Genomic DNA, 13,181 nt, shown 5'->3' on the forward strand with positions numbered 1-13,181 from the left:
TGAAGTCAGAGCTTAGCTTACTGATTTGAGATTTTTCCTCTTCTCTAATGTAAGCTTTAAGTGCTATAAAAATTTCCTCTCAGTATTGCTTTAGTTGTTTCATACAAAATTTGGTATATTAAAGTTACATTTTCACTCAGTTAAATGTTTTATTTTATTATTTTTTAAAATTTTCCTTGGCACTTCCTCTTTGACCCATGGATGACTTAGAAGTGTGTTGTTTTTATTACTGTTTGTTATTTTATTTCTTTATTTCTTAGTTCTCTTTTCTTTCTGTTGATTTTTAGTTTACTGTGTTTCAGTTCTTTTAAATTCATTCAGTTTTGTCTTATGGCCTATAATATGGTTTTTCTTGGAATATGTTTTATGGGCTCAGTAAAAGAATGTGTATTTTCTCTGTTGTTGGGTGGAATGCTCTATAAATGTCTATCAGATCCTGTTGATTGATGGTATTTTTTACTCTTTGGTATCTTTACAGACATTCTGTCCAGTTGTTTTATCAGATGTTGAGAGAGAGCTGTGTGGTCTGTATTTCTAATTGTGGATTTGTCATTTTTCCTTTCAGTTTTATCAGTTTTTACTTTATGTATTTTGAATCTACATTGTTTGGTGCATATTAAGATGGCTGTGTCTTCTTGGCAGACTTACCTTTTTATTATTATGTAATGTTCTTCTGGTCTCATAATTTTCTTTGCTCTAAAACTGACTTCATCTGATACCCTGCTATATTTTCATATTTTTCTTAATGTTTATGTGATGTATTTTCCCCATCCTTTAACCTGTATCTTTATATTTGAAGTGAATTTTTTGTAGACAGCATATAGATGGATCATAATTTTTAATCCAGTTTGCTAATCCTTGTCTTTTACCTAGTTTATTTAGATCATTTATATTTAGTGTAAATATTGATATGTTAAGACATAGGTCTACCTTTTTACTTTTTGTATTCTTCATGTTGTTCTCTTTATTTTCATTTCTGTTTTTTTTTCTGGCTTCATAGGGGTTATCTAAACAATTTTTAGAATTTTCTTTTGATCTATATATAATTTTTTTGTATGTATCTTTCTTACAGCTATTTTATTGATTGCACTAGGCATTATATTTTACACATATAACTTACCACAGTCTACTGGGTCAACATTTTGCCAGTTTTTATGAAGTATATAATAAACCTTATCTCTTATATCCTTTTAACTCTTCTTAATTAGAATATAATTTTTTAAAAAATATTGGTTTTGCATGCGTTTGGAACTATATCAGACATTGTTATAATTTTTGCTTCAACTATAAATACAATTTTGAAAACCCTGCAGGAGTAGGAAAGCCTATTGTACTTACCTGTATCTTTCCATTTTTATTTCTTCCTTCCCACAGATCTTGAGGTTCTGTTCATTGTTTTTTAAGTCTGGTTTTGTTATTGTTATTGTTGTTGTTGTTGTCCACATTGTTTAACTTCTATTTTTATCTTCAAGTTCACTGATTTCTTTGTTTCCTCCATTCTGCCATTGAACCCATTGAGTTTTTATATTCACTATTTTATTAATTGGTTCTAAAATTTCCATTCTAAAAATACCTATTTTTTGCTGAGACTTTCTATCTTTTCATTTGTCTCATGTGTGTTCATAATTGCTTACTGAAGCGTGTTTATAATGGCTGCTTTAGAATCTTTGTCAGATAATTCTAAAACTGTTTCGGTGTCATTTCAGCATTGCCATGTATTATGTTTTTTTCTTTTGAGATTTTTTTCCTTGTTTTTAGTATAAGAAACCATCTAAACCATCTAAAGTTGGTAACCTGTACATCCAGGTATTATGATATGAGAATCTGGATCTTATTTAAACCTGTTTTAGGGGAATTTGTCTGACACTGCTCTGAGAAGAAAAGTGGAGGGAGCTGGAGGTGGGGGGCTTATTACTGCCAAGTGGAGGTAAAAGTCTAAATTCTCTTCTTGATCCCCATTGATACTTGAAGGGTGAAGAACTCATTGTTACTGCTGAGCAGATGTGAGTTCCGGCTTCCTGCTAGACCTCAGCTGACATAACCCTTGCTGGTAGGGCCAGGGGTGCTGCTTCCCACATGGTTTCCACTGATAACACTGGAAGAAAGTGTGAGGATAGAGGGTAGCTACAGTACCACTGGGTGGAGTTGAAAGTCCTGACACTGCTGGGCCTACTCTGACTGTACACCAGAGGGGCAGGGAAGGGTACTTGTTACTGATGTCAGGTGGGAGTGGAAGTCCAGACCCCCAGGTGGTCTCCACTGTCATTGTGTGTGTGAGTGTGTGTGTGTGTGTGTGTGTGTGTGTGTGTGTGTGTTGCAGGGGCGGGGATTGATCAGGGAAGGCTATTATAAGCCTGCAGGGATGGAAGTCCCAACACTCTATCCTGCCTTCTCTCACACTACCCCAACTGGGCTTTAAAGACTTTTTATTACAGCCTGATGAGGGTGCAAGTCAGGGCTCCCCGCTCATCCTTTTCTCATGTGTGTGGTAGTGAGTCACAGGTCTTCTGTGATGTTTGCCTAGAATAGAACAGTCATTTTCTAAAAGTTTTGTGTCTCACCAGGCTGCCCCTTCCCTGACCTTTGGTTGGAGAGAGTAAGCTTTTGTAGGGGCTTTTTTATCTGTACGCATCATTGTATTAGGTTGCCACCTTCTTTAGTTTGAAGTCTGGGATATAAGAGACAAACAGAAAACCCAGAAGCTCACCAGTATGTTGTTCCTTAGGTCCCAAGGTCTCTAGGGCCTAGCTGGCCTGCCTTCTTCCCACCTCTCAGTATCTTCTTATGTTTAGTTGATATCTAATGTCAGTCATTTTAGTTGTGCTTAATGGGATAAATTAGACTAAAAGATGTCTGCTCCTAAATGGAGTGGAAGTGGAAGTCCTAAATTTTCCTTGATGTGTAGCAGCATTACCTCTTTTGAGGAATGAGTGTTGAAGAGTCTTCTCAAATCTGGTATTTGAATGGAACCAGGAAAATTTTGTCTTTTATGTTCCCAGACTCCTTTTCTACTTAAACATGAGGCATTTCTGTGACTGTGCTCCATTTGATAGTGAAGGTGGAAGCTTCTTTGGGACTTGATGCCATGTTCTTTGAAAGATTAGAGCCACCAAAATGTCTAAAGGTTTTATTTATAAATAACGTTTCTTTTAATGTCTGGGCAATTCTTTGAGCCTGTTGATAGTCTTTGCTTACTCCCTTAATTTCTTCATGAAGCATCCTAAGGCCATCACCTACTAGACTAGGAGATCTGAGGAAACTTTAACCCAGGTACTGACATGGTCTTCTTCCATTCCCCTTATCCCAACACAGGACTTACACTGGAAAAGTAGAATTCATTCCACTGACATTCACTCTTCAGTGTGTGAGGGTGGGTTTCACTTTTGTTTGTTTGTTTGTTTGTTTTATTGAAGTATAGTCAACATGCAATATCCTATTAGTTTCAGGCATGCAACATTGTGATTTGACAGTTCTGTACATTATACAGTGCTTACCATGATAGGATACCATCTGCCATCATACAAAGTTTTACAGTGTTATTGACTATGTTCCCCATGCTGTACTTCTTATCCCCATGGCTTATTCATTTTATAACTGCAGGTTTGTACCTCTGAATGCCCTTCACCCATTTTGCCCATCCCTGCAAGCCTATCCCCTCAGATGACCACTAGTTTGCTCTCTTTATTTATGAGACTGTTTCTGTTTTTGTTTGTTTGTTTTTGCTTTTAGATTCCATATATAAGTGAGATCATATGGTATTTGCCTATCTTTGTCTGACTTATTTCACTTAACCCTTTAAGTCTATGTCACAAATGGCAAGATCTCATTCTTTTTATGGCTAAGTAGTATTCCATTGTATATGTGAACCACATCTTCTTTATCCATTCATCTGTTGCTGTCGCTTAATGGGCTGGCTTAGTTTTGTCTTTCCTTAGCAGGCGAGTCATTGCCCTTTGTATTCCTGATTTAGCAAGAACATGAGGGGAATCCAACACGGTAAATAAACTGTTATATTTCTTTCTCTTTTCCAGGCAAAAGCTTGTTATCCCAAATGGAAGTTGCCCTGTTATTCTGAATACTTATTTTTGTCAGAAAATTGTCACCAAAGAAGATTCAAAAATAATACATGAAGTGCACTGTTGGGACACACCCCTTCCAAGAAGAAGTATCACTTTGGCCCAGATGTTTATATTTAAGAATCTAACAATTAAATCTCCTGAAGGCCAGGTAAACTTTCATTGGTTTAGAGGTTTTATGCTTTGTAATAATATTGGGATTGAAAGTGAAGATGTTTACCTTTGGTTTCCCTTCAAATATTCAGCAAATATATATGCCCAAACAACTTGTTATTATTGTTATGCCTGCTGTAGTTCAGTGTTTAGCTGTGAGCTTTCACAGTATTTCATCTAATTGTTCATTTTTAATCTTTCTCCTAATCTGTCAAAATAAATGAGTTTTCATTTTTTTAATTCTCATTTTGTAATTGTCTAAGAATTTTGTTTAAGCTTTTAAGTTCTTAAATACGAAAAAAGTCACATGTTTTTCTTTTTCTAAGTATCTATATCCCCTGGGACAAAAAGAACCGCATAAACTTGAGATTATACACCGAGATTATACATTGCTTTTTGGAATTTTATTGGCTTTCCATCATGATCATTTATCAAGATGAATTTAGGGAGCCCCTAAATTTCCCTTACAGCAGGCATGAAGGGCACTCTGGGGACCATTCCAGGCTCTAAGTGTCTGTGACTCCAGGTGTACCATCTCAGGTTCGCCTAGTTAGCTGAGTTAGCACCGAACAGAAGGCTGAGACTGACAGGTAGTGTGAGGGGACATAAGAAAGAGAAACGTACACAGACTTTCATGTTGCTTGTAAATGTCGTCAAGCATCCTCCCCCTTTGATAACCAAAAGAAGTGTATGAAGGGGATTATGGGAAAAGGAGGGCTCTCTAATCAATTTAATTTATGGCTCAAAGTGCATTACTGCTTTAACATATAGTTGTAAACAGCTACAGGATATTAAATTCATGAAATAACTTAATTTTTCTGTGTCTCAATATTTTTATCTTTAAAATGGTAATAATGATAATCTACTTGCTTGGGTGGCTATGAGGTTAAATATGTTTGTTATATAAGTAAGCACAGTACATAAAGAAGAGTGCCTGGGATGTGTCCTAGAAGTGTTATCTTATTACAATATTTAATATTATTGTAAAGCGTTGTTGGGAGGCTACATGAGCCTATAAAGTACCCAGCATAGTACACTGCATATAAAAAGCACTTAATAATATGATTTATTTTTTAAACCCTAGTCATTTTTTGTTTTTCACTTTGTCCTGCTGCGATTGCTACCTCATACAAGAATTTTCTAGATTACCATGAAGTACTGTAATAGCAGGACTTTCTGCATGTTTTCAAAGACTCAGGACAACGTGTGCTTCCACTGACTGGAAACACTTTTTGCTGTTTCCATGTGATTTCTCACATTGCCCGCCTCAGCAGCATTAGTTATGGGGCAGACACAGAGACCCACACCATGTCTTTTGTCTTCATCATTCCTTCGGTGTTGTACAGTTACATCACAGAATTGCCTGAGAATATCATTACTTGGTGTGTGCCATGCTGCTATTAAACTGAGATTGTTCCTTTGCATGTCTTGGCCAGGTTATGTGTAGTGATCTCACTACCATGAGGACAGAATGCACCCGTGGACATGAGGAAACCAAGCAATGCTTCCCGGCTCAAGCTCCCCTGAGGGACTCTCTTCTGGATGCAGTGGAAAGCCAGGGAGCTGCCCCAGGGTCAGGAGTCAAGGTCCGAGTGGTGGTACAAAGAGTTTACTCTCTTCCCTGCAGGTATCATCAGGGAGGTGGCTCAGCTGTTCCACCAGGCCCAGACCCATCCAGAGCTCGGTGAGTGACAAGACACAGGCATGTGTGCTAGAGTCACTTAGAGAAAGTAGAGACCCTTCCTAGAGAAAGCAGAAATTCTTGGCTACATTTACCATATACATGAGTTTTGGGTTTTTTGGGTTTTTTCTTGCATCAAAATTTGGGACATGTGGTGTAACAAAGGAATCCCCCTGTTTACTTAATATAAAAAGTCCTACTAAAAATTTAATTTGTTGCATTTACTTTTACCTTTAATGGTTCATATTACTGACAGTGATACAAACAAGAAATACTGGTATTGTTCTAGAAAAGCCAAGATATGTGATCATGATACTTAAAAAGACCACTGCAATGTCTATCAAGTTTTATATATCTTAAAAACCTAATAAATGGCATTTAGTAAATCCGTGGCTTTCAGAGAGTGCTATTCTAGCCTATATCAGCACTACCTAATAGGACTTTCTACAGTGATGTAGATGTTGTATATCTGTACTATTCAGTGAGGTAGCCACTGACCACATATGGTTACTGAGTATTTGAAATATGGCTAGTGGAACTGAGGAACTAAATTTTAAGTTTTATTTAATTTTAATTAACTTTAATAGCCCTATGTGTCAAGTGGCTACTTCGTATATAGTGTAGCTAGCTAGCTACATGAGCCAAACCTATAATTCAAAGTACTTTGTTTATACCAACTATGGGAATGACATCTTTCTACTCGTTTTTAGGTCCTTCCTGTGTTTTTTCAAATAGCTGTAGTCATGTCATTGACTGAAGAGTTTATGTCAGAGCCTTGGCGTAACCTTTTGAGATTATATTTCTTTCTATGTGACATTGCCCTCAAAGCAGTGAGGTGGATTTACAACATAATAGAAATTAAAAGAATGGATATCAATTTATCAATCATTCTTTTCTGTCTAATTTTAAAAGAAAACACATATTGAAGAAATAGTAACTACAACAATATCCTATTTTTATAATGCCTTCTGATGCCATTCGGACAGAGTAACAGGAAACAGTTCTTTGTTAATTATGAATCCTCCTCAGGTGGACGAGCACTTTATTTGAAAGTCCTACGGATTTCAAAGTCTCCTTCAGATGTAGTTAGAGAACATTTCTTTTGGATTTATAGGAAAAGATTTATTTTGTTTGCAATATGTGCGTGTGAAATGATTTTATCATTTTCAAGGTTTTTATCATGACTTATAGCTATAGACCAGTCTTATACTCTTTATCTGAGCCAGTTATAGATCAGCCATAGGTTTTGTTTTGTTTTGCTTTTTTCATGGAATGTATCCAGCATTAGGCTTTGGAGAAGGAACTACTGAGTAAGCTGGGCAGTGATGATCTCGGTAAAGCTCCTCCAGCCCAGCACACAGACCACCGTCAGAGGAGACCGGGGACAGTTGAGACTGAGTCACAATGATGAGAAGGCAAGGTGAAAGTGACAGTGAGTTTGCTTTGCTTAGTTTTGAAGTCTGTCCCTCCAGCTCCTTTGGTGGTACTTGTTTTACTTGCTGAGCATGAATATCAGAGAAGGATTGGAGACCAAAGTCTGGTGAATTGCTGCTGGTGGTTGGCATTACGAATGCTGTGGGTTGTGCCTGAGAACATACACTGGGACATGTCACATGAGACTGGGCTCAGTTGTGGATTGAAAAAAGGCGAGGCATAAACCTCAAAAACAAGAAAATAGCCTTCAGTTATTCAGATGTCATTAATGTGCATCGTATGCGCTGTGTTTCCTGCAGCACACTTGAGACCGTACAGTGCCAAGGGCACAGGGTATTAGTCGTATCACAAATGAGGAAACTGAGCTTCAGAAAGGTTCTTACTTGCTGACAGTTATACAGGTGGACAAAAATAATAGCATCATGAGATCCAGAATCCTAAAATGCCAGGGTTGCAGAGAGTATGGAGCTGAAAGAAAGAGGGTAAAATTGAGTTAGACCAAGCTCTGCTTAGTTTAAAGCTGCCGGGTGGGGGGGGGGGTTGAGGGGGGGGGGGGGCGGTCAGATCACCCTGGGCAGCAGGAGTGGTAAAAGTGCCCAGCCCTGAGGAGAATTGTCTGGACTGTGTAGGTAAGTGAACCTTTGGACAGAAAATCATGGCATCTGAGCTTGGGTTTGAGGACAAGACTTCTGAGATGTCTTTGGGGTACAAAACGGTATTATTGTATAATGATTATTAATATTTTATAGATTCATAAAGCTCTAACAATGATCAAGCTCCAGTTTACACACAAAATTAATGTAGAAGTAAAATTATACTTAACATTGTACTAATTCTTTGCTAATGTATCTACTTAAAAAGCACATCAAAATATCTGCTTTGGAGAATCAGTTAGCAATATGTTTTATAATGTAGAATTTTTAATTTATACACATGTAACATGTATATAAGAGAAAACATTATTTAAAAAACTTAGGTTTAGGGGCGCCTGGGAGGCTCAGTCGGTTGAGCGTCTGACTTCGGCTCAGGTCATGATCTCGCGGTCTCTGGGTTTTAGCCCCGTGTTGGGCTCTGTGCTGACGGCTCGGAGCCTGGAGCTGGCGACGCCTGCTTTGGATTCTGGGTCTCCCTCTCTCTCTGCCCCTGCCCCGCTCAAGCTCTGTCTCTCTCTCTCTGCAAAAATAAATAAACATTAAAAAAAAAATTTTTTTTAAAGACTTAGGTTTATAGCTTGGAAGATTCCTATCTTTTCTACTTGCAGCTTCTGCCTGTAACTTTGGGTGGACTCCTGTGCAATCCACGGAGTCAGTTTGTCCAGAGGCATGACTGCAGCAGACAGGAAATTGCACAGTGACACCTTACACTGAAGGCAGCCCCCGGTCTGCTCTCTCGTCATAACCTGCTATACTCCAAAGATCCAAAGATCTTTCTATCAGTGAACTGAAAGACAATCTTGGTCACTATGTGTTTTCTGTAAAGTGCCAGAAATTAAGGCCTGCAGAAAAAGAAATGACTGACGTATAGTAGATATTTTGCCACAACAAGTTTCCCTTTTCTGCCCAAATGAGGTCAGATGACTCTTCATGGAGCACTGTAATGAGTCTTATATCTAACTTTACTTAGCACCTCAATCATAGATGTCAGTCTCAGTCTATTCCCTATACTTTAGCAGTATCACTTTTCTAAGATCAGTAACAACTTATCTTCTGATGGCAGACCCCCAGATTGTTGCCAACTTTGAAATTAAAGGAAATTTATTTGAAGGTAATCAGTCCTGAACAGAGTCACATAGATTCAGTCAAGAGGCTCATTTCCTCTGAGCTGTGAAACGTTATCAAATATATACTTTAGATTTCAGAAATATAACATCTAAGAGCCTCCTGTCCCTTGTTCCTCTGGATGACTTCCTTTAACTCAGGCTAGTAAAGAAAACACTTCCATAAGATTTCTCAAAGTGTTACAGGTCAGAATAACCAATACAAACTTAAGTTTTATAAATCACTAAAATCAATAGTAACGAAAACCCAACTTCAAAGGCACTCCCTAACCAATAATCTAGGCAGACTGTTCAGAGCCCAGATCCACCTTTATCTAGATCCACTGTATATTGAATGAATGTTAAATAAATGCATGACTAATAAAGTAACAGGCTTTTTTTTTTAGTGGAATGGGAGCACTGGTCTTGCAGATAACTTATAGTGGAGGAAACTGAGGAAAAGAAAAAGTAAGTGAATTCCCTAGTAACTGCCTACCTCATGGCAGAACAGAATCTGGACCATGTTACCTCACTCCCAGTCCATGTTGGCTGCCATTAAACATTGCCTTTCTTTCTCCCTTTCGGAAACATTGGCTTCCTTTCTCCTTCAGATATTTAACTTAGGGACAAGTAATTTAATTTTATCCTTTAAAGATGCACATTTTTTCTTGCCTGTCATTACAGAAATATTGATAATGGGAGAGTTTTTTGTGAGGGTATTTAATTCAAACAACTTGCTCAATGGTCTTGTGTTTGGACAAAAAGCTGGAAGGACAGAACCTCCCATTTACAGTTTTTTAACATCTTTTTTTTTTTTAATGTTATTTATTTATTTAGTTAGTTAGTTATTTTGAGAGAGAGACAGAGACAGAGTGCAAGGGAGGAAGAGGCAGAGAGAGAGGGAGCCACTGAATCCGAAGAGGCTTCAGGCTCTGAGCTGTCAGCACAGACCTGTCAGCTCACGACCTGAGCCAAAGTCAGGCGCTTAAACAACTGAGCCACCCAGGCGCCTCTCCCATTTATAGTTTTAATAGCTATTGTGCATTATAGTTGTATGGAAATTCATTGAGCTGAAGTCAGGGAAAGAGCACATTTTTCTTTCTCTGTATCTTGATATTTTATTTTCTCTTTTCATCTTTGACCTTTCCTTTCGTCTCTTGTCCTGCGTTTCTTCCTCCTTTTCACTAAGGGCGAAAAAATCCACCATTGTCCTAGGACGGGTTCTAAGTCTGCAGTGATTAACAAAATCAAACATTGTCCTTATGCTCATGGAGCATATTGCCGTCGGGAAGTCCTGCACAGAACAATTAAAAACAAATACATTCATGATTATAAGTTGTGATAAGTGCTCTGGTGAGAAAAGTAGGACGCCATGAGGGAGGCCAGGGGAGGATTCAAGGATGGGTATTGTAAGGCAGTACTATTTCAGGTGGCACCTGAAAGGTAAGTGGATGTCAGATAAAAACCAGATGAAAGAGAATTACAGTGGAAGAGAGAATACCTTTGGAATCTCCTAGGCAGAAGAAGGAAGCGGATGTGGCCAAGGTGTGTGGGCCAGTGGGGGAGCCAGAGAGGCAAGCCAGCTGTAGGCTGCACTCACAGTCCGCAGGGGTGTTGCCGTGGCTGCCCACTGACCCCAAATACAGTTCACAGGGTTTGAAGACGACTTTAGCTGCCAGGTGGAAAATGGTCAGGGCAGGGGAGGCACATGGAACACGCCCCAGTGGAAGCTGAGAGACCAGGAGGAGGCGCACTGCAGGAGTACAAGTGAGCCTAGGTTCCAGAGTCTCAGACTCCCACATGGCACACTGAGAAATGGAGACAAGGGTCACCTTCTGGAGGCATGTGATGACTTAGGGGTGGCTTGGGTGTGGGGCGAGTGAAGTAGAAGGCAATATTAAGAATGATCCCCAATTTGATTGCTTGATGGAATGATGAGCTATTTACTGAGGTGAGAAAAACTGGGATGAGAAGAGGTTTGGAGGGAAGCTTGAGAATTCAGTTCAGGGCCTGTTTAGTTGGAGATTCCTGAGACATCTAAGGAGAGGTGTCAGATGAGAAAATTGGATATAAAGATCTCACATTCAGAGAAGAATTTTAGGTTGGAGATAAACATGTCAGCCTACAGCTGGCCAGTATGTATGTTTTGTGTGTATGCTTATTTTATTTGCTAACTTGAATAGGTTATATTTGTCCATGGTGCTGCGCTAAAGGCACTAGACGGCATACAGTGAAAGGCACATCCCCCCAGCCCTTATCCCAGGTGGTGCCCCCTGCTCTTCCTCCCCACACCTCTTCTAGGTATGTTGTGTCACAGCTAGTAAGTCTCTAAAGCCAGAGCAGTGGATAAGATCGCATTAGGGAAAAGGTAGACACAAAGAAAAGAAGAAGTGATAGCATGGACTTACATGTCCTATAGCATTGGAGGACTGGTAAAAGAGGGGGCCAGCCAAGGGAGACTAAAGAGGAAGAGCTAATGATAGAAGAGTGAAACCCAGTGTACTGTGACAGGCACTTAGAATATAGGATTTCCCGTATGTGCAAGTGGACAGCCAAGAGTGGTGGTGCAGAGAAGCCAATTAAAATAAGGAGTGAAAACATGTAGTGCATTGCTGAGAGGCTCCTATGTAACTTTATGAACAGGAGATGCAGGGGAGAGGTGAGGCTAGAAGCTAGCTGGGGGGAGATGAAGAGTGAATGGGGTGTGGGGAGGAGGGACAGATTTTGATAGCAAGTGCTTTCTGATGCATAAGGGAATGAGAAAGTCAAACATTCAGCAGAATAACAAAACCGGGGAGGGCATTCTGGCTATCACTTTCGACACAGGTACCATTTTTCTTTTGAAAATGCATTGAGGTCCACTTATTGTGGTAAGCACTGAGTAATATATAGAATTGTTAAATTGCTACATTCTTCACCTGTAACTAATATAACACTGTACATTAAATATATTGGAATTAAGATTTTTAAAACTGCATTGAGGTAGAGGCAGGCCATTAATGGGAAGAGCAGAAGACAGTCTGGAATCAGACTGGTGCTGGGTTCAAATGCTGATTCTGCCACTAAGTAGGGAGACTTGGGGCAAATTCTGTTTCCTTATTTGTGAAATTTGAATTATAATACTTTCCACAGTTCAGGTTCATGATGAAGATTAACTGAGGTCATGTATGTAATGTGTTTAGCATTACATTGTAATCTGATGCTTCCAATATAATAAGCACTCAATGGAAAGTGGCTTGCTAGCTCTTTAAAAGCAAGTGCGGGGGCGCTTGGGTGGCTCAGTCAGTTGAACATCCAGCTCTTGAGTTCAGCTAGGGTCATAATCTCAAGGTTCGTGGGATCAAGCCCTGTATCGGGCTCTACACTGGGTGTGGATCCTCCTTGGGATTCATTCTCTCTCTCTCTCTCTCTCTCTCTCTCTCTCTCTCTGCCCCTCCCCTGCTCGCATGTGTGCATGCTCTCTATCTCTCAAAATAAATAAACTTAAAAAAAAGTTTTAGTAAAAAAATTTTAAAAAACAGGTGCAAATACTTAAAGATTGTAAAATACTGACAAATAACGTTGTTATAATTATAGAAACGTAAAATAAGCGAAGAAGACCCTATTACAAATCAGCATTCTTGTTAGCAGTGAGTCTGTTGCCTTGGCTATAGGGGAAGCTTGATTGAAGGTGGTTTTTACTTCTAACCTTTTGCACCCCACCTTGCCTCAACCCCTCATCAACAAGGAGCTGCTGCCCGTTTACTTGAGAAAACATTTATGTAAATTCATACATATGACATGTGACTACAGCCTTCTAAATGATGGAGGAATAAAAGTTCCTCTGTAATAAACACCTTGCAAAAAAACTGCTGTAATGCTGGGTCCAGTACTGGATAGTGCTGATAATTATGGTTGGTATATTTTTGTCTTTGTCTAGAGCATTTAAAAATATCCCATACTCCTGGAGCACCTGGGTAGCTCAGTCAATTAAGCATCCGACTCTTAATCTTGGCTCAGGTGATCTCATGCTTCCTGAGTTCAAGCCCTGCTCCCTCTCTCTCTGCCTCTCTCTCTGTCTCTCTGTCTCTCTGTCTCTCTC

General features: G+C 39.2%; 1 protein-coding gene across 6 annotated transcripts in view; it reads left to right on the plus strand.

Annotated features, from left to right (window-relative positions):
• Window positions 1–13,181, plus strand: part of SPIDR (scaffold protein involved in DNA repair) — a 504,687-nt gene that overhangs the window by 360,686 nt on the left and 130,820 nt on the right. For all 6 annotated transcript variants that reach the window (XM_058698529.1, XM_058698531.1, XM_058698530.1 and 3 more), the window contains 2 exons: window positions 4,032–4,227; window positions 5,666–5,913. In XM_058698529.1, the coding sequence (XP_058554512.1) occupies window positions 4,032–4,227; window positions 5,666–5,913 (444 nt within the window). The remainder of the gene's footprint in view (window positions 1–4,031; window positions 4,228–5,665; window positions 5,914–13,181) is intronic.

The sequence above is a fragment of the Neofelis nebulosa genome, chromosome 14 (genome assembly GCF_028018385.1).
Source record: "Neofelis nebulosa isolate mNeoNeb1 chromosome 14, mNeoNeb1.pri, whole genome shotgun sequence".
In the NCBI taxonomy this organism is placed as follows: domain Eukaryota; kingdom Metazoa; phylum Chordata; class Mammalia; order Carnivora; family Felidae; genus Neofelis; species Neofelis nebulosa.